The sequence below is a fragment of the Melospiza georgiana genome, chromosome 5 (genome assembly GCF_028018845.1).
Source record: "Melospiza georgiana isolate bMelGeo1 chromosome 5, bMelGeo1.pri, whole genome shotgun sequence".
Lineage (NCBI taxonomy): Eukaryota > Metazoa > Chordata > Aves > Passeriformes > Passerellidae > Melospiza > Melospiza georgiana.
Window position 1 is genome coordinate 41,506,277 of NC_080434.1, and position 26,179 is coordinate 41,532,455.

General features: G+C 40.1%; 1 protein-coding gene across 2 annotated transcripts in view; it reads right to left on the minus strand.

Moving 5' to 3' along the window:
* Positions 1 to 26,179, minus strand: part of SLC7A11 (solute carrier family 7 member 11) — a 61,777-nt gene that overhangs the window by 11,884 nt on the left and 23,714 nt on the right. For both annotated transcript variants that reach the window (XM_058024874.1, XM_058024873.1), the window contains one exon: positions 16 to 139. In XM_058024874.1, coding sequence (XP_057880857.1) covers positions 16 to 139 — 124 coding nt within the window. The remainder of the gene's footprint in view (positions 1 to 15; positions 140 to 26,179) is intronic.

The following is a 26,179-nucleotide window of genomic DNA, read 5'->3' on the forward strand; positions in this document are numbered from 1 at the left end:
TCTTCTGTAACTTACCACTGCTACAGCTTTTGAAAGCAGCAATTCCCCAGCACTGATTGTAGTGAAATAAGCCACGTTTGTTAACACATAGCCAACTGTGACGATAATCATTGAAATGCATATTGCGAGGGGTATGTTTCTGAAATACACAAGGCAGCTCATTATTTTGCAATCTGGTTGCTAATCCCTGAACATGAAACAGATAACATGGGAAAAAGCCACTAATGATGGTGAATGCACATTTAGAGATCCCAAAATATCATCACTAGAAACTACCAGTAAAAAAAAAGGAATAAACAAAACCTTCTGGACAAAGGAAATAGGTTTATAATGAAGAGGTGAGAAACCATTTGAGGGAGGAGTCCTTTGGGGACGCCAAGGGGATTATGGCCCCCATGCTTCCCATTGGTCCCCCACTTCCCATTTAAGTTGCCTACTCAGATTATTGACCTGTAAGCTGAACCCAAACACCTGGAGGTGTTTGACATCTTCCCCTGGATACCAAAATATCCAGCATGCAAAATTCTGCCCTTTCCTCCTGGGTGTGTTTCTTCTTTTACACACCTTACCACATCCCAGTGACCTCTCTCACTATTCAGGGGAACATGAGAGCAGAACATGACATAGAAAAGGGAAACAGTACAAATTTGTAAATTTAGTACAGCACAAATGATACTGAAAAGCACAACCCTCCTGCCATCCTAGCTAAAATAGAGAACAACAAACAAAAAAATAATAATACCAAACTTTTATGTAGCATGTCCTTCTAGTCAGAAAAGTGGAATTATTTCTGTTTTTAAAAGGAGAAACAGAGGCACAGTGAATGTGTCCAAAGCCACACTGCAAGCAAATGTTTGAGTCAGGAGAAAAACCCAGGTGCCCCAAGTGTTAATCTAGTCTCTTTCCACCTAATATTATTGATATCTACGTCACACCGAGAAAAACCTCAGATCTGAAACCAATCCTTTAGTTCCAAGGCTGGCATGTACAGTCCCTCTGAGGAGAGCTGAGAGCTCCTCCTTCACGGCTGGTTCCTTCCAGCTTTCTATATTAAGGCTGCTTTTGGAGGGATGGTGGGGTTGCCATATTTAAAGAAGGTCACCCTAGCAGGTGGCTAAAGGAAAGACAGGACTAGGAATTCTGGAATTCCAGAAGAGATCACAAGTACATTTCTCAAGGACTTTTGTAATCACCTCAAAGGAAAAGGTATTTTGAAAACCAGCACAAAGATTTTTCTTTTCTGATATTTTTTTTTCTCAAAGAAACATAGCCAGGTAGGAATTTAAGGATCTTCTTCACTTTATTTCTCAAATAGATGCTTCACATCATTATGGCTGTATAGGGCTGAAAACAAGCTCTAAGCTGAGACTGAATAAATAAATGTATTTATAAATAAATAAAACAGAACGGTATCATTGTTGCACATCTTGCCCACCTCAGAAACCATGGTGTCAAATGCTCCCATTAACCCAGACACACAGGTGGGTAAGAGGATCGTGCTGGGAATGTAACACCAAATCTGAGTAGGCATCATGATACTGTATTAAGCCACAGTTACCTCATGCACACATCTCAGGTGAAGAAACTGGAAGAAGGAAAGCCAGTCAGCTTGTAGGATATGTCTGTTGATGGAGAAGATGACAGCAAGGACTAGAGCAAAGAGCCCAGAATACAGGTGCTGTATTGCTGGAAAACCCACAGTTATGAACACAAGAAATAACTGCAGCTCTGTGTGGTGATAATTTATGCCAAAATGAGGTTTGCAACTCAGCTAGATAATAGAAGGCAAAATGGGGTCTGTAAGTTGCTAGATATATTGGAATCAATTGGGTTAAGCTTCTTACCTGACCTGGGTGTATAAATTGAATTCAATCCTCTTAGCATCTGATTCAAGGTAGGGATACATGGATTGAAAGCCTCTCAGAGCAGGTATTTTATCTATATTTTCTGCATCGCAGATGAATGCTTCAACCACCAAGCTTTTGGAAAAATCAGCCCTGACTCCAACCTTAAAAAGAGTGTTTTCAGCCAAATATAGTAAATTTGGACTTTTTTCACAAATACCATTTAAATGACTGAAAGCATAGTGCTAAACTTAATAGATAATCTATGTTTGTTCTAACTCTTACTAAACACATTATATCCACATCTAATTTAAATCCCAGTTTAACTTGTGATAAAACAAAATGGCAATTCAAAATGGGGAGGAGGTGGTGGGGCTAAGAATCATGCTTCCAAACATGTGAAGAATACATATTTTATGATTGGCTTTTCACAAATATTAAAATGAATATTACATGTGTTATCTTAGAAAGTGATGCTGTATTCATTTTCTCAAGTAGCATGTTAAATATAGTTTTAGGTTAAAACATAATGGTAAAATAGAAACTGTGCTATGTAGGATACTTTTTTTCTAAAGAAAGGACTCACACTGAGATGTCACAGGACACCTAAATCTTTGAGAGAAAGAGAATTTATTGCTCCATTATCAGAAGAAACAAACATCTTCCTGCCTCACTCAGCCATGAAGACACCGTTAGAATTGAGAGGAAGAAGCTGACGATGACCAGACAGAATCCTGTGTTTGAATGGAATTTATGCATCATGTATGAAGTGTATGAATATGCAACAGGCTATTATTTTTAAGGGTTAATCCTCTGTTAACGTGTGTCCTTTTTCAGGCTTATTTTGCCCAGAAAAAGGTACCTGGATATCCGTAACTCTTTGTTTCTATTGTCTCATATTGTCCTAATCCAAATTGTCCAAATTATTATTACTCTAATTATATTACTATTGTTATAACCATTTTATTACTATTAAAATTTTAAAATTTAAAAAAAACAAGTGATTGGAATTTTTCACAAAACGTGACCATTCTCTGAGCACTGCAAATCCTGCTTTGTTATGCTGAAGAGTGCTAACGCCCTTGGATAGTAATACCAACAAACACATTCAGAAGAATAAAACCCCTGAACAAGTCAGAACTAGTCAGGAAGCACTGTTAATTAAAAAGCCTGCAAATCATAACCCAGCGCCTGGAGCAGCACAAGGGATTCTGTGACTTCTCAGCCCCCAAGCCCCTGTTCCTGGAAAAAACGAGTGCTCAGGCTGCAGCACCTTTTGTCTCCTGGGCAGGAGTGAGTTTTCAGAGGGCTGTGCTATCCCTGCACAGCCCTTTCAAGTGCTGCTTATTACCCCACTGCTTCCAGTGGCAGATTCTGACAGAAATACAAGGCCAGTTTCGAGATTTCGGGGATAAGCGGTACAGTATGGTTCACTTCTCACTGACACCTCCATTCAGATTCGTATTGGTCCTCAAAACACCTGAAAACACAGGCAGACAGGCAGGAACCATATGCAAAACCACTGAGTGAGGGCTTAAATTGTGTCTTTTCTATCCATCCAGTTTAAGAGACAGTGCCCAATTTGCAACAGAATCCCATTATCAGATTCTCTGCTGTGAACTACAGTCTCCATGCTGGAATAAAAGCTATAATGCCATTAGCAATAAAGACTACATCCTTTCCTTAGAGGATCACTGTATCAATTTTCTTGGAATATTTTAGATACTCTCCAGACCTCCAAATCTGTCTCTAAATAAGAAAAATCATACCTAGGTTCTAGTCTCCATAAACTGCCTCTACTGATGCAGTTTCCACCTTTTCACTGCTGCATTCTATGAATCACACACAACACAGGGTGCCCACAATACTGATAAGCCATGTTTCTGATGTAAAACAAATTCACAGCTGCCTCACAGCTAGCTGAGACTTTTGGACTACAGAGAGAAAACTCAATAATTGGTTGGAAGGGGAAGCTGCTGCCAGGAAAGTCTTCTTGCAACACTCATGTCTTCTCCCAAATCTTTGAAGAAAATCAGTATCAAAGGGAATCTGCGGAAATCTGAATGAGGACAATGTTGACCCTATAATTAAACAGTCTTTTAAAAAGTGGGTGAGAGACAATTAGGATAGCTTCTGTGCAGCTGAATGTTGACTACAGTTGAATTGAATTTTCATACCTTTTAAGACTTACCCATCCTTAGCTGCTATTCAAAGCTAAATCTTCCCCTTCTGCCCTATACACAGAGTAACTGTAATGAAGAATCACACTTGAGCAAAGAGTGCATTTACCCTGTGATTCCCAGAAAAAGAGTCACCAAGGAGCCTACCATCACACAGAAGTTCAGGGTTGGGAATACAGCTAGCCCATCCTGTGCCATACAGGGCTGAAATGGTTGCCAAGCCATGCTGTATATTGCTTGGGAGAAAATTTCCTTCCTCTAGAGCCTGTAAAAGGCACCAGAGCTAGGGCATATGGTTCAGTTAATCAGGATAACCACTGGGCTTTGCACTTAACCTTCAGTGCTGCAGAATCATAGATCTTCTGATAATCTGTTCTAGTACATCTCTACTCCTACAAATATTTTTGCAGGAAAAAAAAAAAAAAAAACGAAAGCAGAGCAAGCAAGAGAAAGGAAAGAAAAAAAAAAAAACAATATAAATGGAAAAAGAGAGAAAGACAGAGGAAGAACCCGAGGGTGACAAAAACCATGTCAATAAATCAGCTGAGGAACATTCCTAGAAATGCATAGCACATATTCCAGGTTAATGTCAACTTTTATAACAGCAAACAGAGCACTAAGAGCCATGTCCACTGAGGGCTCTTTTCCCTATGAAATGACAACCACACAGTCAAAGACACCCCTCCAAGCTGAGCTCACAACAGTGAAGCATCTTCCTGCCACATTCTTTGTCACTTAGAGGTCATACCAAAACCTCTTCCTTGCATCCATATCAAAGCCAAGTTTTACAAATACTAACATAGTCAACTGTCCTGGACAAAGCTGCACTAGCAGGACCCAGCCAGGAAACATAAATAAAAAGGTTGAAATAAATAACTTAATTACTGGTACAGTTACATGAAATTACATCTTTACTGTAGTAAAAAAATTGTGGAAGATAATTTTGCATATAAATTTAGAATGACAATAACAAAGAAGGAAAGAAATCCTAATTTCCTCACATGATTTATGGGCAAGAATTTACTTAGCTTTCATGAGCATGATGCTGTATATTCTATATTTCCTTACTTGAAAATTTACCACCAGAGGAGTTTGAAAAGTTCCCTTGTGCAATAATTTATTCACCATTTGCAATCCGCTGAGCAATTTTTGAAATGAACTCTTTCCAGATTTTAGCACTCTTAAAAAAAAAAATCTAATCATCCACTGCACTGCCCATGGCACCAAAACTTGGCAGAAAAAGAGCACATTTATCACAAGAGTAAATTTATCCAAATAACCTGACACTGAGAAAAAAAAAAAAAAAAACAAACCCAAAAACCAAAAAACAAACAAAGAAAAAAAAAAAAAAAAAAACAAATACAGAAAGTGGCAAGAAAAATTTAATATTTCCAGGACTTCAGTGCAAGACTAGAAGACATACAGGCTTGCCTTAGTAAGCAGTGTGTTCCAGAGTCCAAACTATGTCTCTCACCATTCCCAGGTGGTCATTCCATGAGCTGTGGCAATCCTAAATCCTGGACAGCAAGCAGCACATTTCAATATAAACTCACTTATCCCTGACATGTTTGTCATGTAAAACGCAGCCTATAAGACAAGACTTTACACTGAAGGGGTCAAATCATCCTCACCATATCAATAGGTGAAAAAACTACAATCTCATCCATCTGCTAGGAGAAAAGGCAGACGTAAAACTGCATTTTAGGTCACCTCCCAGGACTGAATCGAAGCCAGGAATGGAGAGACAGAAGGGATGGGCATCATCACAGCACCTCTCAGATCCACATATTTCTACATGCTAACCAGTGTCTCAGCAACTGCTGACTTCAGTGACAAGCTGTTATTTTGTTTATCAAAGATTCCCATCAGCAAACCATCTCTTCACTGCCTTCCAAAATGTTCCATCCTTGTGTTCTAGATGAGAGGGACTTGCAGTCTGTGGGCTTGCAGCTTAGGCAATATTCAATTATAAAACTGCCCTCTGTCATCCTGTGATCTTTTTTTGATTTTTGAGAGGAGGAATGAAAGAAAGGAAAGCTCAGTCATTAAGCTGCACTCTCATTTACACCACCACATGCTCCATGGAAGCTACTGCTGGAGTGAAGTTTTAAAGGGCTCCCCTTATTCATTTCCATGCTTTGGTTCCATATCTCTTACTTCAGAGACACAGCAGCATGATTCTGGGATAAAAGAGTGAAGAATCAGGCTGCAGTCTGTATTTAAAAGCCTTCTTGCCTTCTATTACCTAGCAAGAGAAGAAAAGAGCTTCTGCTGTGCTAATTACTTATTGTCTTCTCAGTGTTTGGCTTCACTGGTTCAGATTATAATTGCTTATACTTTGTAAATAGGGTCTTCCATGACCAACTGACTTTAAAGGGTCATATGTGTATTCAGTGTGCTGCAAAAGGCAGGAAATTTTATTAACTTCTCAGATGTTTTTGGCACTTTTTCCAACAGGTTTTCCTTAAAAACTAATCAGCATAAATACTGCCTTAAGACTTAGGTATTAATTGCACAGGGTAACACTCTTCCATAAAATATCTCCTTTCAGGCAAACTCTCCCAGCTCAAGTCTCAAGAGGCAAATCTATCCACAGCCCTTGAGAAACTAAGAATAGTTGTTATGCTTACAAGGGGATTTGCTTTATTTTAATAGATGTTTAAAGTTGGCTGTGATGTCTTTGTGTAAACTCAGGTTGCCAACCAGATATCTGACCACAGTGCTCATTTATGTCAAGCACCACCCTGTCAAGTCAATACCTTTTATGAAACATCTTTCTTGGAAGAGCAAAATGAACTCTGAAACTTGGACTGCCAGCCAGAGACACTCCTCATGGTCAAGCAGGATCCTGAAACATTTTTCATGGAATGCATAGCACTATTGGCATTCCCAAAGAAAACTGTGCCAACACAGCAGATGTCAAAGGCGACAGCTAAATACACAAAGAACTTTTGAGATTACAGCACTAAATATTAGTCCCTCTGTCTCTGCTTAGCCTTTTCTTCTATAGCAGGCATGTGAGCACTCCCAGGAGCCAGAAATTAAGCATAAGAGGCAGCACACAGAGCTACTATGGGGACTAATTTTTAAAATCTCTGAAAAAGAAGAAATGGAATACAGACTTGAAACATAAAATATCAACCACCCCTGTGATTTCTCAGTCAACTCTATTTCCATAAATACATCAAGTGCCAGTGTTCAACATCTTCATATTGCAAACTTATTGTACTAAGTTTAAAACTGTTTCCAAAAGACGTGTGAATAACCAAATGTGGCTTTTATTTTGCACTGTAACGTGACCCCAAGTTCAAGTGTAAAATAAAAGCCACATTTGGTTATTACAAACGGCATTATCACATCCCTCTTGACAACCTGAAAGTCCCAAGGAGCTTGCTTTTCTTTCCTACTGCTACAGTCATACCTGCAGGGAACTAGGCCTACCCTAGGAACTCAAGTGTGCTTATTGTTAAGAGTCTGGGAGGCTTAACCAGAGAACAGCCAGGTGCCTGGAAAATGCAGGATCTCTAGCAAAGGATCTGCATTTTGCATTTCAGAACTTGAAATGGTGATGAAGATGGCCAGAAGACAATGGTAATTTATCTAGTGTACTGCAATTAAAGTGAGGTTTAGTTAAAAGGTTGTCTGCCACTCTCACAAAAGTTTGCCATTTAAAAAACAGCACAGTCTAAATTCAGAGGATTCAAATACAAATATACTGTCACACCTGGGTTTGATGAATGACTTCTATGTTTCTCTCTTACATCATAATTTAACATCACCCTCCTTTTATTTCATTTGTGGGGAATATTATTGTCCTCGAGGAAGTTTGTGACCTTTTCCACCACAGGGACAAAACGTCAGATTTTACCTTTATTGCCCAGCTCCCTCCCTCCCTCCCTTCCTCTGCTCTCTCAAAGAAAGTTCCAGCATTTTATTTGCTCCTGAGGTCTATTTGTGGAAGTGCTCCCAGTACTGCCAGTGGTGTAGATCATGGTGAAAAGCACTAGCAAATCATGGTGCTTGCTTGGAGGCAAGGAAGCCATAAAAACAAACCTGACACAGGTCTGTAAAAAATAAACATCTACCTGCACCCAGCTCCTGCATGGAAATGAAGGGGAAAGAGGGCAGAGGCACAACCCAAAGCACTTCCTCCAAGCTGCTTTATTTAGTGGGTCTAGTGGGTCAAACTTCCTCTTAACTACTCCATATCATCACATATCTCATTGCCAGACTTAAATAAATGCAAAAGGGAAGAAGTGAAGTGATTGTGTATCAAAAGTAGTTCAATTTATTACAGCAGTGTGACGGTGTTCACAGGGGTCTCAGGTTGAGGGAAGAGATGAGGATCTGACTCCATGTTTCAGAAGGCTTGATTTATTATTTCATGATATATATTACATTAAAGCTATACTAAATGAATAGAAGAAAGGATTACAGCAGAAGGCTAGCTAAGAATAGAATAGCAAAGAATGATAACAAAGGTTTGTGGCTCAGCTCTCTGTCCGAGCCAGCTGGGCTGTGATTGGCCATTAATTACAAACATCCACCATGGGCCAATCACAGATGCACCTGTTGCATTCCACAGCAGCAGATAATCAATGTTTGCATTTTGTTCCTGAGCCTCTCAGCTTCTCAGGAGGAAAAATCCTAAGGAAAGGATTTTTCATCAAAGATGTCTGTGACACAGCGGGCTCTCCTGGGAGTTTGAAATTATTAATTCCCTGAGCGCCTGATTTATGAACAGTGTCTACTTTCTCCAGACAGGATCACTTTTCTTAGGAAAAATGGACCACTGGCAGCAGTTGGCAGTGGGGGAGTGAGGGATATTTAGAATTATAAACAAGGGAACCTGATCTGGGAAATGTGCCGATCAGGCCACGTAGCTGAGAAACCTAACCCACCATCTCCTGCATAACAATATCATGGCCAGGGAAAGAGATCACAGTGGCTATGAAAGGAATCCAACTGAAAACAGTGCTGCCTGTCACAGTACCCTCCCCACACTGCCACAAGTACCTCAGGGTTTGCAGGGAGTGGGGCTGGGGTGGAAGCAGAGCCCTGCCTTGATCTGTGAGTATTTCTACTGTCTATGTTTGTAATTTGGGCCAGGGCAAAGGACAGAGAAGCACTTTGAGGAATGCAAGGGAGCTGGCAAGGCTGCTATCATTCCCAAAATGATCTACTCACACTCACAGCCTGGCAACAAGTAGCCTGAATACCAAACTCCTCACTCAGTTCCAGTGGAAGGTACAGGAGGGAATGCTATCCCCTTAACCCCTCAAATAGCTGGACTTTTGGGGAAGCATCACTGGGAGCATATTAATGACTCTTTACAGGAATAAAGGAAGGCAAATGCTTAGATGCACAGAGCACAAAGGGAAGAACATACATCTCTGCATGTATGTGAATAAAAGGAGCCAGATTTTTCATACTTGCTAAATTCCTTGACATTTAATTTTGAGCAGGAGAGTTTCCACAATTCCAAGGATCATAAAGGAACAATTTGCTGCTGTAGGTTACCATTGATATTTCAGCATGAATGAAAATTGCACCATTTGGTGATGAAAAGAGCAGCTATTTGTAATAAGGAGCACCATGGAAACTGAAATATCATTTACCAATGTGATATGTAATGGAGTTCATTCATGCTGTATAAACAGATATGTGTGGGTATAAAATACTGTAAAAATTATGTTTTAACCTCCCCAGCCAGGAACAGAGATCTATTCAGATTGTAACTAATTCCTGGCAAGAGATCTATTCAGATTGTAACTAATTCCTGGCAGCTCAAGATAGCATCAGACCTGTTTATCGTCTGAATGGAACCTTCCTGGACCATCAAGGATCATTTCGTTATCTCCTGCACCTCTGAGATAACATCGGGGCCTTCCTGGTGATTCATTGCAGTGCCCCAAGAATTTCACTAGATTCAGACACCTCCTGATTGCATCTGGGTACTCAGGGACCTATACCAACTTATTACATGTGAAAGCAAACTTCCCCCGTGTACCAAACTTCTGTCTGCAGACCGGGACCCATCTTTGTCTATTTCAACATATGTATGGAAATAGATTTGCATTCGAAAAAGTGAATAGAAAGATGTGGTCACCTGTGCCTCAGGCAGAATAAACTGTATATAAGCTGGATGCTGGAAACACTCAGGGTGAACCTTAGAGGGGACACTGTCACTCTGTAGGTCAAACCTCTGGTTTCACCCAGCGCCCATACCCGGGACTGACGCTGTCTTGATTGTGGTGGTTGCTCGAAATTATATTTTTTTTGTAATTGACCCAATAAATCGTTGTTAAATTTTTCATAACTTCGGCTATCGATTTGATAATTTATAAAAACCAAGACAGGGTCTTCTTCCAAAGAAATTCAAAATGAGAAAAAATGGTAAATGCAGGTGCCTTAAAGCATTAGCATTTTCAAAGACACAAAAAGGTGTAAATGAAATTAAAAGGAGATGTCTTAACAATACTGCACTGCCATGAAGGTGGCTATCTGGCAGATAAATTGTTTTCTCTGCAGAAAGCAGGGAAATTCTGGTCTTGCTAAGGACAGCCCAGCAAAGCACCTACAGATGTGGGACAGCCTATACAGCCACTGAAATAACTCTGTAGGAGTTCTGACATATAACAGAAATCCAGAAAACTTCATATGTGAGCTTAAATATGCCTTTGCAGCACACAGTAACTGGAAGCACTTGAATGGAGTTCAAATGTGAATATCAGCTTTTTCTACTTTATTACCTTCTGTGCTTTGAGTAGGGAAACAGTAAGCTGAAATCCTCTCTCACTAAAACTTCATAATGCTGAAACTACAATCACAGGCATAGGAGAAAAACTTATCCTTGTCTTTTTTGATGAAGTGATATCATGAATAAAAATATGGACAATTTTCAGAATGGCCAGTAAGGCTGAAGTTTCCTTTTTCTGTGTTCAAACTGAGAAATCTTAAACATCACCTTAAACATAATCTTAGTTAATCCTGAAATTCTGCTGCAAATCAAGTTCCCTGCAGTTGATAGTGACATGAAATAGCCAGACTTAGAAGCCTATTCCAATTATCTTGGACAGTATAATCAATGAGACTCAGGATTTTAAGGCTGACTCATCTTTGCCATTGTACATTGTTCAGTGTACCCTCTGCAAAATGCCCTACTCTTCCATGCTAAAATCTTAAAATGAAAGTGATAACAAGGGTTCATACAGAATTTACCACATTATCTCTTATCCTGACCCATAACATCAGCTTAAAAGGACCATGTACTGGCCATCACAAATCCCTACATCCTGGCACTCCACAGCAGCCTGTCCAGCACCAGCCTCCCTGACTTCTGCATTTGAAAGTAAACCTAGATAATCATAGAGAGAAAGGGACCCTCATAGGTTGAAAGGGACCCTTAAACATTCCCCTACTTCCCCTGAAGAGCACAGACACCTTCCCCTGGATCAGATAGCTCAGAACCCCACCCAGCCTGGCCTTGAATGTTCCCAGGATGGGGCATCCACCACTGCCCCAGGCAACCCATTCCACTGCTTTGCAATTGTAAACCTCTTCTTCCATGTAGCTAATCTAAATCTATTCTCCTTTGGTTTAAAATCATTACCCCTTTTTCTGTACATTGCAACAGATCCTTTATAAAAATTCTGTCTTCATTTTTCTTGCAGGACCCCATTTAAAAACACCAGCTCTGGGGAACAGAGACAAATTTATGTGTCAGTGTAGCAATAGTGCTTGCAAGACATTTTTTCAGTAACCAAAATAAGCACAAAGCAAATGGCAGCTTTTGGGCCTCTCTGTGGGCAAAAATATATTCTTAAAAGCAGAGAAAATATGTAATTCACTGCACTCCAGGGTCATTCCCGTACAGCATCGTGACTCTGTCAACACTTAACACCAAGCTGAGGTGGCCTAAAGCTTGGATCTGTTCATGTCTGGGATAGTCTGCAACTAAGAAAAAGCCTCTGCTCATGACTTTTACAATCACCAAGCAAGAACCTTAAAGCATTGCTGCTTTTTTTTCACATCCACTGAAATATTTCTTCCTTAGACTCACAAGCAGCTTATCCTCTAATGGGAGTTTTGCCCAAGGAAAATGAATTTCATGGTCTTCTACATTCCTTGTGGATAAATCTTTACTTTTATCTGGTTTTGCTTAGCAACTGTTGGGTTTTTTTTCTGTAATCAACAGATACGATGAACTAGAAGTGCCTGTCATTCCTTTACAGTGCTAGATCACTGTAAATTTTCTTTCCTTTAAAACACCCCCACATAGAAGTTAAACCTCTTGCCATATCAGAGTGCTCCTATTCATTATCCATTCTTATTATCTATGGAGTAGGTATCTAAATTGCTGTCAGATCTTTCCAAATGATGGTATCAAAACTATTCTTGTAAGGGATTTTCCATTCCATCATACTTCAAAAAATTAAATACTGTTACTGTATAGTCCACTTTTTGACAATAAACAAAACATAATGTCAAGGTGAAGATGGAAATAACAGCACTTGTTCAACAGCAAGTGCTACAAGTGAATGAGGATTGACAGAATAAACCACAGCAACGCTACTTGTGAAATGCAGATTATTCACTTCACAGCACCCCTGGAGCATTAATAATCTTATATAAATCCTCTTAGTTTACATTTCATGGATATAGGCTGTACTGTAATTTAAATGCTTAAAAACCCTAATGGTCACTTATTTAACAATAGTTGTTCCATAAATAAAATATCACTGTCACTTTGTGTTTAAAATTCCAAGATATTCACAGCCAAATATCAACATGTAAATGATCAGAACCTGCTCCCAGAACATCTGCACACCCATAAGCACTCACATAAAACAGCCATCATGCTGTGAAGGGGTGTGCAGGGGAATAACAATCTTAGCATTCACTAGGTAAAGATCAATTCTCCCTGATGGAAATTCTGCTGTAACACAGGAAATTATGCACTCATCTACAGGAAAGATATACAAAGCCAAATTGTCTCATTTTTATATGCTATTACAGATCTTAAATACAAGCCAGCAATCTCACTACCTATTAAAAATGAACAATCAGATAAGAGAACCCCATTTAATGTCTCATACAAAAAGACTGTGTCAGAGTAAGTCATTGTGCTGGCTGAAGTAAGTGGAACATATTCCTTTTCTTGTGTGTGTAATACCATTGCTATTGGAATTGTGACCATGCCAACTACTCATGGTGACATGGCACATGTTATTAACTCTTTGTGCATTATAAAACTCCAATCTGATCTGCATGACTGCAATAAAGGGCATATGGCCCTTGCCATTTTTGTTGCCCATTGCTTTGTTTGTATTTTGTTCTCTGACTTTTTATCTTATCCCAGTAAAAAATGCTGTCTTGCTTTCTCTGAAAGTCATCTCACCACCTCTGTCAGATGATGCTAGCCAGCACCAGCCTAGTGGTATACTCCAGTAACAGATTTGCTGTTAATGGCAAGCAAGATGCTGCTACATGTGCTGGTGTAACACCCTGCTTACCTAACACTGCCTTAGCACTCTGCTCTTCCTCATTTTCGAGGCTCAGCATTAAAGAGAAAATGAAATAAAAATTGGCAGAAGAGGGTCATCCCCCTCCTGGCTCCAGGAGAGGATGCACCACATACAGATCACAACATTGCACTATGAATTAAAGTAGCTATTGCTGCCCTATATAAATAACCATAGGTAGTGGGGGTCATTTGCTGTCACAAATACCAGGATAAATGGCTGTGAGACCCCTTTTTCTATACCCAGGCTATAAACTAACACTGACTGTACCCATGAGAAAAGGCTGACCTGTAATTTCATAAGGAATTTCAGGGTTTTGGCTGGGGTTTCCAGCAAGATTTCAGTGCCATTTGAAAAACAGATTTAAATCTCAGACCAAAACATTAGGGCGAGTGCTCTGAGTCACGTCCACAAGAACTAATGCTGTTGGTAAACACAGAAATAAGAGCTCAAGCATCACACAAAGCCAGGTTCCAGTTTTAAAGTGGGAAAGAGAAAATCTGGGAGAGGTTTACCTACAACACAGAGCAGCACCCACACTAGAAATTCTATAAAACACATTTGCTTTCACAAAGAGTGCAACACCCCTAGGACCCAGGACAGGAGATGTGAGGTGCAGCTTCAGTGACTGCTCTGAATCACCTCAGCTGGACTTGTCACCCTAGTGAATTTACTCATGTTTCTATCTACCCCTAATACACTATTGCCCATCACTTTTACAGTAATTTCAGCCAGGCCTCCTGCTTAGGAACCACCAAAAGAGAATGGAAATGTCTAATGGAACCTTCACTGTGGCAGAGAGAAAAGCTGCTCAGCCCTGAGAAACCCATCATCTCTCCAGTAAAATACACTCTGTTCTGCAGCAGAGCATCAGTCTTGCAAGGGATTTTTATTCCCACCATGAATATTTTGCTGAGCAACTCAGGTTCCCCATGAAGAGGAAACTGTCACCCTTCTCTACAGGTACTGCTATGTAACTCAGTGAAACAGAAATAGATGTTAGAACAGTTTTGCATGTGTATCAGCTGGTGAAAATGAAGGAAAATCCGGGGCAATGGAAACTTCAAAGGTTACAATATTTTGTGTTACATTACCGTGCTGGTAAAGCAGATTACGATTTTTCCAGCTACCCAGAGAGACCGTGGATAAACATTTGTTTTACTTCCTTAGGAGAGCTGATTCATAGTAACCATGATTCATATAAACAAACAGAAGCGATTTTAAAAAAACAAAAAAAGTAAAACCAGCAACAGGAAAGCAAACAAACCTTACACTCAGCAGGTTATCACATTGGCAAACAAAATGAGCCACGAGAGCTAGAAAGGAGCAATGTGTTGCGCAGTGGCACGACACCGTGCACCACACACTGAATAGCCACTGTGGGGACAGACAGACAGCCACTGTGGGGACAGACAGGGCCAGCACATGGGCTTGCCACATCCTCACACCTTGGAGACACCAGAGCTCCGGGAAACAGAGGGGCTGCAGGACCCTCTGCAGCGCCCAGGACACACCTTCTCCACTGCGGAGCAGGAGGGAGGGCAGGAAGCTCCTGCACCCGAGCTCCCTGGACTTTGCTTCCTCAGAAGAGGTGCCACAGGCTTGGCAGAGGAAAGCCTGTTTGAGGGCTTGTATCCTAAGTGGGCACCTCCACGTAGATGTTTTCCCCTTCTGTGTACACTGCAAGCAGAACCTCACCCATACCTTCCGCTGTCACCTATGAACTAACGAAAACAGGCACTTGTAAAAATAAAAAGATTGAAATCATGCAATAGTTTTGGTTGAAAGGGACCTTAAAGACCATCTAGTTTCACCCTCTGCCATGGACAGGGACACTTTCCCCTTGACCAGTCTGCTCAATCATCATCCCTTCAGAAGAGATTAGTCCAGACCCCCTTTCTCCACTGGCCCTGGATAAAAAGAAGAGATAAGGACAGGCATCACAACAGCCCAGGCATTCACACGGCCATTCATCTGGTGGGTTTGCAGGAACCTCTCCCACCCTCCCAGGATCCTGCCCCAATGATGCATTTTTAGAACTATCAAATAGTTCTAACAAATAATCTTCAAAAAGTTTTAGTTGTCTCCACGATTCTGAAGGAATTTATCCAGTCATTTTCATTTCAAGTTGGTTCTTTTATCTTAAGCCACAGAGTCTACACAAACAGAAACAAACATATCAAAGCAATGGCTTCTGAAGTATTGCCTTAATGTAGATCTGCCTTAGAGGAGGAGGACGATCCCTCGGGCAGCACGCGCTCCCACCCTGCTTTACCATATTCCCTCCCAACAGCACACACAGAACAGAACCACTACTGCCCCTGTGTCCTGGCATATAGCAGTATGGAATTACACTGGGATATAGCAGTATGGAATTACACTCTCTGCCCTTGCAATTCATCTTTTTCCTTCCATCCTCCGCCTATGCTTGCTGCATAGATTTGATTTTTCAGGTAGCTGACTACTGTCACAGACATCTTTTATGAAAAATCCTTTCCTTAGGATTTTTCCTCCTGAGAAGCTGGGAGGCCTCAGGAACAAAATGCAAACATTGATTATCTGCTGCTGTGGAATGCAACAGGTGCATCTGTGATTGGCCCATGGTGGATGTTTGTAATTAATGGCCAATCACAGCCCAGCTGGCTCGGACTCTCTGTTGAGCCACAAGCCTTTGTTATCATTCTTTCTTTTTCTATTCTTAGCTAGCCTTCTGATGAAATCCTTTCTTCTATTCTTTAGTATAGCTTTAATGTAATATAAATCACAAAATAATAAATCAAGCCTTCTGAAACATGGAGTCAGATCCTCATCTCTTCCCTCATCCAAAGACCCCTGTGAACACTGTCACAGACTACCTTCCTGATTTCTGACTAATGTCTTGGCAGTATCCTTATTACATTTTTGGGACATAAAAGAGGTTAAAATCAGATTGTCTATCAGACAATTAAGGGAAAAAGAGCAGAGGTAGCACTATTAATTTCAACTCACATATCCACAGATAAATCCCAGCGCAGCAATACTGTATCTAATCATGCATTTATAGGACTCATTTTTATTCTGCCATTTTCCCACTCACTCTTCTCCAAAACCCATGCCAGGTGTGTGCTATAAGTTAACTTTGTATGAGATAATAATTCAGTTTATAAAAATCAAACAAATACATAGAAAAAGACAACTACTGTGTTTCTTTATTGTGCACAAACCTTTAGGTATGAAAACTGCATTGCCTCATCCTGAATATTTCCACAGCCTTCAGCTTGACTTTTATGTGAGTAGGAGTATTTTACACAAGGAATATAAATGTTAGAACAGGCAATTATACAAGTGACCTTGCCTTGCTTCATTCAATAATGAATTATTAGTCTTCTCAACTGCAGTTTTATAAGACATCCTTATTGTCTTAATTAATGATCAAGGTACATCTTTGAAATCTTTACAGACACTATAGATTACATCACTCTCTTTTCTAATTTACTCATATTGACTGGCATATCAGTTTAAAGCCTGCCACAGGTAGCTCTTCACTACAGTCAATTTCTAAACAGAACATCACTTTTCTTTTTTTTTTCTTTTTTCTTTTTTTTTTTTTTTTTTTTTTTTTTACATAAAACAGAAAGATAAAGAGGAAGTAGGAGTTAGAAAGACCTGAAGACAGCTGAACCAACTCAAATGCTAAACTGGGGTTTAGAAATCAGCTGCCAATGACAAAGATGCAGCACCCCAGGGTCATCTCTCCTATGGTGTAGACTTTCACCACAGGACTCAACAGTGACATAAGCACCCCCAAAAAAATGGGGTAGGGGGAAAAAAAGCAAATAACTGCACATGGGAAAAGGAAAAATAAATAACAAAATCTGATAATATGTATTGAATTATTGAATATGTGTGTCACATACACACCATGAACATCATAGACTGTAACAACATCCCTAACTAAATGCCTTAGGAAAACATGCAGCCTCTGGAAAGCAGCAGGCACACACAGCGGCTGCCCCTGCCTGTGTCAGAGGAAAGGAAGAGGAATAGTGCCCAATGAAATCTGCAGCCCTTTTGTTATCCCTGCTGCTGGAGCCTTTGCTCCCTGTGAATTCATGCAGGGAGTCATCTTCCCAGACCCTCTGCTGCCCGCTTCTCCTGCCCTGGTGAATTCAGAGCGCTGCTCAGACACAAGGTGCATCTGTCAAAGACAGGGCTGGGGATTTGCTGTGTTTTCTGCATGCATCTGGGTCCCTCCAGACTCAGGCTGCACAGCACACTGTGCTCTCTACTCCCTCTCTCTTGTGACACAGCGCTGCTGTGAAGTAGGGCCTCATGCACCTGTGGGGCAGGGGACACTCAGGTGAGGCAGGAGGAATTTGCATTCAACAGCCAAGAGTAAGGAAAACAAGAACAGAAGGATTGAATCTGCATCCTCACTTAATTATATATGGTAGCTACTATGTTGAAAGTCTCAAAAATTACAGGGCCAAAGAAACGTCTTCACTACAAGACTACAGGATAACACACATTATCAAATCCAAAAATCCAGTCCAATGTAATTGAAGTTAACAAAAAAAGAAAGAAACCAATTATTTGGACTTTAGTTTGGGTTACCATCCAATTCTATTCTGAATCTTTCCCCATTTTTACCTCAAGCTGGTAACACAGTTAAAATCACAGTTTTCCTTCTTACTCTGGTTGGAAATATTTTGTGAATTCAGTGACCCCCAACAAATCCTATCACAGACAGAACCCAATTAGGGCTCACAAGCAAGTTGCAACCCTTGAATCATTTGCATCTATCACATGAAACTCAATCATATTTTGTCAGCAGATCCAACAGATTGTCAAGATTAGGGCGTTTATGGCACATCTCCTGAGGGGTGGGATGGAGGGTAATCTTAGGTTACAATGTAAGATGTTACCAAAAGTATGTATTCTATGACCACCTGTTAAAATCAGGTGGGGCAGTGTTCTTTATCTCCTCCATGACTCATTCCTGATAACTCCAGGGGATATCTTCTGTTAAAGGGCCATCAAGCTTCACTGAATGACTCTTAAAATTACACCATCCCATTGCGAGAGGCCCCACCCAAGGGGAGGAGCCAAGCATTCCTAACTGCATATAATCTGAGACTTGGAGCACCACAAACAGCCTTATCTATTGGATTCCCAGAGGACAAGAGCTACATAAACACCCCTGGATGGTCAGAGGAAGACCAAACCCTTCTACAGGATCCCTGCTCCAACAGAATCACACCTGGCACTGCAGGAGGGCTGCAGCCACCATTTAATGGGACTGCTGCCAACACCCTGACCCACAGGGTGTCAGGTTGTATCCTCACTCTGTCAGGTTAAGCCATTTTTTTTTTTCATTTATTTTAATTTTCCTATTAAATTGTAGATCTGATGTGGAGTCTCTTACTGATTTGCTTTCAAACTAGTGCAAGAGTGAAGAAGAGAAATGTTGGAGCCAGAACTCTGGAGTATCCAAGGCGAGGTTGGAGGGGGCCCTGAGAAGCCTGGTCTAAAATCTCCCAAACTAAGAGTGAAGAAATAATATAAATAAAAGGCAAAGCAACTCAGGATAGTTGAGTCCCATTTATAAGAGAATTTCCACCTTCCATCAAGAGCACCATCCTCCAACTAAAAAGAATAAAATAAATTTATGAAAGGAGAAAAGTTTGTGCCCATACTGAGATGTCAGAAATCATCCATCCAAGACTGAAATACTTAGTTTCAGAAATGAGTTATTAGTAATTTCTAAAAGAAACAATAATTAATGAGTTGAAGATGTGAGTCATAGTAAGGAGCCAATAAGATTAGTAAGAAAGCAAAAGTAAAGGAAAGATCATTTTATTAAGAACAGCTGGTGAGTCAGCTCCCCTGAGAGCTAGGAATTGTCTATTTGTCCCTCTCAAACACACACAAATACTACTGAATCACATTCTTAATTAAATGTTTTTCATACATTTTACAAATAGCAAAACCCATGCTTGGTTTCCTGAAAGCAGATTTGAGCTAGTAAATTAATTTGTTTTCTTTATTTGGCAGATTCAGCTCCCCATTAAAGGATTTTCTAGATCTGAAAACACAATTTTATCATTTACAGAGGGCAAAAATAAACTGCAGAAATTGTTGTTGAATTCACCAGGTTCGGACACCTCATCTGAGGTGCCTCCCAGATAACTGAAAGAATTTAAGCAGACTGCAATGCTGTCAGATATAGTCAAATTTAGAAAGTATAAAACTTCTATTAAAGAGACACAGAAATAGCTGGGGGAGGCTAATTAGGATTAGGATGAAGAATGAGTATTCAAGTGCAAAAAATCTACCAAGACATAAATAATATATAGAGGAAAAACTGCAAATGCTCACTTAACAGACCTGGTTTTCCCTTTAAGGTAATCTGATGGATTCACATGAGCAAATGGGCTTTACAAAATACTGGAAAGATTAGCATTTGTCTCTTTTCATTATCTTCAGGTCAAACATCACAATGTAATCCTATAACTTCTGCACTGAATATTTGGCATTGTAGCTTGACATGAAGAAAATGAATTGGAGTCAAATGTATCTTTTAGGAATAAGCAGAATATAATGATACAAGAAAGATGTCAAGCTCCAAGCAGATAAACCTTTCAAGTGTCTAAGAGTAGTGATATTAATATTTCTCTTCAGAGTAAATCTTGTCATTAAATTATAAAATAACAACCAAAAAATGTAAGAAGCAGAGAGGCAGAAATATCAAAGGTTTGCATCCTCTCAATTAACACTGAAATGATTTTTTTATTCTTTTGCTTACTGGGAATCTGATCCCTAATCAGTGGTTAGATTGACAATGAGCGACAGTGCAATTCAAGTTTCTGACTGACTTTGGCAGGGGGCTACATTTTAATGAGAAGTGCCAAAAATCAGACGGCCACAAATAACAGGGGAGCTGGAAGAGTTGTAGCATCTCAGCCACCATTCCCCTCCCATCCATCTGCATCTCTGTAATTCTCAGACAGATTGAAGAACACACCCCTAATATTTTATTTCTCTCACTCAGTCCTCATAGACGCAAAGTTGACTCTACAATTAGAATGAACGGGCGGCACACATTAGCTAGACATGACATTCACATTATTTAAAAACAGTATAAAAATATATTTTATCAAATATTTTGATAGCCTGATTTTATAAAATGTCTGATGATATCAAGCCCGGGTGGCTTGCTATACAGCTACTGTTTCTTGGTATTTTGGAAAAGAAGGAATAAATGAAGTGAGAAGAACGTGGAAAAATCTAATAGACAAACTGACTGATCTCAGACACCAAGGTCATAGCAAAGCAATTCATTTCTTGGTTTTTCAACAGCACAAGACATGATTTATCAATCTGAGACTACACTTATAAACACTATACATCTCAATAATATGTTCTTTGCACTGTGTAATTTTTTAAACAATGATACATTGCCTGGGCTGGACCAAAGTTATTTTGCAAACAAAAATGAAATATTTGCAAATGAAATGGTTCAATAAGGCAGGGGGGTGGAGGTGAAGGAGAAATGGGAAAAAAAAAAAAGACAAGAGATAGAGAGACAAAAGAAAGGATTATGCCAAATAGCAGCTGTGCTTAACTGCAACTGCAAAGTAATCTATGCTGTAAAATGTTTTCAGAATCCACATCCTTCGAAATTCTATTATTTTTGTCCACTAAATGAAAAATATTCCCTAAGTTCAACAACACCAACAAAAACCTACACTGCCAAATAAATAAAATTATTTAGTAAAACAAGAGCCATAAATTCACATCTCTCTCAAGTTGCCCACTTGATGGCAGACAGCCTTGAAGTCAGTAAGGAATTTGAGTCTAAGTTTCCCTCCCCTTAAAGTGAAATAATATTTTCTCTCTCTTCCAACACAATCTTCACAACTTGAAGAATTCAGGCCAATCATCTACTCATAGTGAGGATGGAGCACAATTTTGTTAAAGTGGGATTCACTTTGGCCAGCATCTGACACAACCTGGCTCTGACTTTGACAGGGCTCTGAAAGTGTTGCTGTGATGTGAAAACACTTCTGTGTTAATCTTCTCGTCTGGAGGCTGCCAAAATTCTTGATGAACTACAGCACTGATCCTGCAGTGCTCTGCCTAGGGAGGGAAGAGGGAAGTGCTCTTCAGGCATGAGCTGCTTTCAGGGTCTTTCTTGATTGAAAAAACTCAGCCTGTTTCTTGAGAGTACATAGTGGGTGTGACAGTGTTCACAGGGGTCTGAAGATGAGGGAAGAGATGAGGACCTGACTCCACGTTTTAGAAGGCTTGATTTATTATTTTATGATATATATTACATTAAAACTATACTAAAAGAATAGAAGAAGGGATTTCATCAGAAGGCTGGCTAAGAATAGAATAGCAAAGAATGATAACAAAGGTTTGTGGCTCGGCTCTCTGTCCGAGCCAGCTGACTGTGATTGGCCATTAATTACAAACATCCAACATGGGCCAATCACAGAAGCACCTGTTGCATTCCACAGCAGCAGATAATCAATGTTTGCATTTTGTTCCTGAGGTCTCCCAGCTTCTCAGGAGGAAAAATCCTAAGGAAAGGATTTTCCATAAAAGATGTCTGTGACAAGTGGGTGCTCATGGATACGGATGAGATCAAAGACTATGTACCAAGAAATTAGTCTGGAAGTTCATGCATGATTTCTACTCCTAAAAATTTCCTGCTCCAGAAAACATGGCTCCTGTCAATTTTCAGGTGACAAACTCCCTCAGAGACCTGGCTGTTCCTTCACTCACCTATTATTTAACAATAAGACCTCAGTTTGAGACTGGTCTTTATAGAGTAAGAAATCAAAAAGATCAAAGCTGCAGGTGATGTGGCTGCACAAGTTTGTTTTGGTGAAGTTCTGCTTCAAGGATTATTTAGGTATTTTATTTGAAACAACAATTGCTATTGACCCAGCCTGTACACGCAAAGCATAATTTTTAAAAAAAGGAAAAGAAATTTCTTGTCACACTTTAATGTTATTCCACATATTCTTGATGCTAAAATTACTTCAGGCTATTTTTAAAAATTGTATATTAAGACTGCAACCCCAGCTCCTTCTAAAATAAACATTAACTAAAATAAAATAAACTTTAACTTTCTTCAGATGCTACTAATAGCTACATGAGAGAAGGAGAGAAGCATTTGAACAAAGAGGAATAAAGAAAGGAGTTCAGGCTTAAAAATGAGACATCAAAAAGGGGTTTAGTAAAAGATAGAAACAGCTACTTTTACATCTTATGATAATTGGGGTTATAATAATGTCCTTACACAAAAGAAGGAACAGGGGCATTTCCAAAGTGAGAATTCAACACTACTTCCAAAACTCTGTTCAAAAAGCAATGACAATCACTTTGAGATTTTTTTTAAAGTGTTTCTGTTCTTCCTTCTGTACTGTCAAGGATGCTTGATCCCCTTGCTCCCTTGCTTTGCTCATTCCCTCTGTTTCTGCTCTCCCTCTCTAGGGTTTTGTATTGCCTCAGCACCCCAGTGTCTCAGACCCAGAGTATTTATCCTACTTATAGACCTAAGTGTGGAATTTATTGCACCTGGGCAGGCAGCTGCACCTCTACAGATTCCCACAGCCTCCAAAGCCCTTCCTGCCTCTACAAACAGCTGCTTGGAGCACAGAGGGGACTGGCCAAGAGCACAAGCATCCCCCTTTCCCTGCCTCTCTCCTGCATTCCCAACAACACATGCCATATTCCAAAGGGTCTCCCTGGTGCCATATACCACAGAAAGAAATGCAATCCCTATCTGGGAAACTTAAAGTCTAATAGCAGATGCTTCCACCTTCCAACACATCTCAGGATATATTCTAGGGTCCACTGCCAAAGAATGTTTTGGGTCGGAAGGGACCGTAAAGATCATCTTGTTCCAATGTTGTTGCCATAGGTGGGGACACCTTCCACTGGGCCAAGCTGCTCAAAGCCCCATCCCCACTCTCTGCTAGAGCATTCCTGCCATCCCTCTGCTGTAAACCTGGCACGTCCCCTTGGTACGTTCACTGGGGGTTTGCAGCCTGCTGGTTCATATGGGCATGGAGCTGATCATTCACCTCAGCTGCTTCCAAAGCTGTTGCACATCTGGAAATGCACAACTGTGACTGATTCTCTGGCAAACATTTACTTTGACAGCTGCAGGGCAGAAGACCTCACTGTGCTCACCTCCTTTGCTGTAAGTAATTTGCATCCATCCTAACCATTGAAAAACATTACAAATTGCACATCTGGATGTGTTACAAGCTCTAAGTGGTCCAAGCCTGTATTTTCCTCTTCCTTTTTAAAATCAGCAGCATCATACCAACAGTAGAATCACAGAATAGTTTGGGTTGGGAGGGACCTTGAAGTTGTAGCTCCAAGCCCCCTGCCCATGGGCAGGGATACCTTCCTCTAGACCAGGTTGCTCAGTGCAACCTTTAACATAATTCTCACAGGAAGAGTGAAAGACAGCATTTTAGGTTAAAAAACAAAAAAAAAAGAAAGAAAAGGCAGTTTAGTCTTAATAAATGCCTACAACAGCAGAATAATCTGTGGCTCATCTAACATTTGCATTTGGTTTAGTGGGAGCTGAGACAGTTGCCACTGAGATTAATCCACACTATTCTCTTGCCCTGTAGCTTTGGGAACCATGGTGGAACAGCCCTTGGTTCAGGACATCTTTCCAACAGACCCATTCACAGGTGACAACCAAATAAAAAATATGTTCCAAATGTTTCATTGAATTGCTTATTTCAGCTCAAGGGAGTCCAGAATCCCCACTTACAGGTGGTACAGAGATCTCTGTCACCACAGACAGTAACAATCCATTTGCCCCACCATCACCTGCCACTTATTTAGCAATTTTTAATATCCCACTCTCTTCTAGTCTACGTTATACCTTAGCATGGAGATTGTAAAAACTGGGCATCCACTCATCCTCTCAAAGTGCAGCCTCAAGAGGAAGAGTGATGAAGGAAAGTTTCAAGAGCCTTGTGATAACATTGCACATGTAATATTGAGGGGTTTTTTTTTTTCCAGTGCCATCCTGGAATACACTAAATCAGCCACGTTACATGGTTTACCCTCCAGTCCTACATCCTCACTAGCAGCACACATAACTTCAGCAGATCTCCAAAGATAACCTGGAGTACAGAGAAGTTCTCCTGAGATGGGAAAAGACAGTCTTCTTCCCTCACATCCTAGCTGCAATGGAAAAACATCATCAGAATTGAACCAGCACCATTTCTCTTAGCAGAGGTATATCATGCTTTGAGGGGTGCTTAGCTTTTAAAAGAGAGAGGAGCTATCCTTTTCTGTCCTATGCAGCAGAGAGCAAAATGTTCAAAAATAGGCATTCCTCTGACTTCAGTCACAAAAAACTCAACAGATGTAAAAATACCTGTAATGAAAATTACCAAGAATTCCAGTTAAAAGAACCGCAGACACAGAAGTTGTTTGAAAAGTCACAAAGGTTTAGACATCTGCACGTTTAAAAAGATCACACGGTATTGGTGGTAACCACATGATAATTTACAAATTTTATTGCTTCTACCTGAATTTAATCATACCACCAAGACTCTGGCTCCTAACCTATCTCCCCAGAATTTCCTGAAGAGCTAGATGTCTTGGACCAGAATCCCTTCACAGCTACATTTAGTTTCACATTTAAAATCAGTCTGTGACACAAAAATTTTTCAAAAGTAAAAAAAAAATCTGTAAGTTGTCTTTTGGTTTTAGTGTCTGTCTCTCATGATTTTATAAAGAGAACAGATCCTTGGTAGTTAACCCCTAGATCATCCAGCTTGAGTTCATGTGTGTCCCAAGGCTGGGAATCTTTAGCCAGCTGCTCTTTTTGATGATGTTCACAGGGGTCTCAGGTTGAGGGAAGAGATGAGGATCTGACTCCATGTTTCAGAAGGCTTGATTTATTATTTTGTGATATATATTACATTAAAACTATACTAAAAGAATAGAAGAAAGGATTTCAGCAGAAGACTAGCTAAGAATAGAATAGCAAAGAATGATAACAAAGGTTTGTGGCTCAGCTCTCTGTCCCAGCCAGCTGGGCTGTGATTGGCCATTAATTACAAACATCCAACATGGGCCAATCACAGATGCACCTGTTGCATTCCACAGCAGCAGATAATCAATGTTTGCATTTTGTTCCTGAGGCCTCCCAGCTTCTCAGGAGGAAAAACCCTAAGGAAAGGATTTTTCATAAAAGATGTCTGTGACAGCTCTCCACTGATACAAATGCCTTAAAAGCACAGAAGCCTTCAGGTTTGAAAAGAACTCTAAGACCACTGAGTCTAACCATGAAACCAGCACTGCCAAGTCCGTCACTAAACCATGTCCCCAAGTGCCACATCTACACATTTTAAATACATCCAGAGTCATGTTTACTAAACCACAGCTCCTAAAATGGCATCGTATCAGAACTGAAGATTACTAGTGAAAAACTCATTTGTACATAGATATCTGTCATAATGATTATTCACAAATATTAATGCAGTATTTTCTACCTGGTCTCAGATTCCGGTCACACAATTCTCACTCTACATATCTAGATCACATCAAAGAGTCTGCTAAAACACAACACGTCCCAAAGTCACTGAAACAATAGAAATCTGCC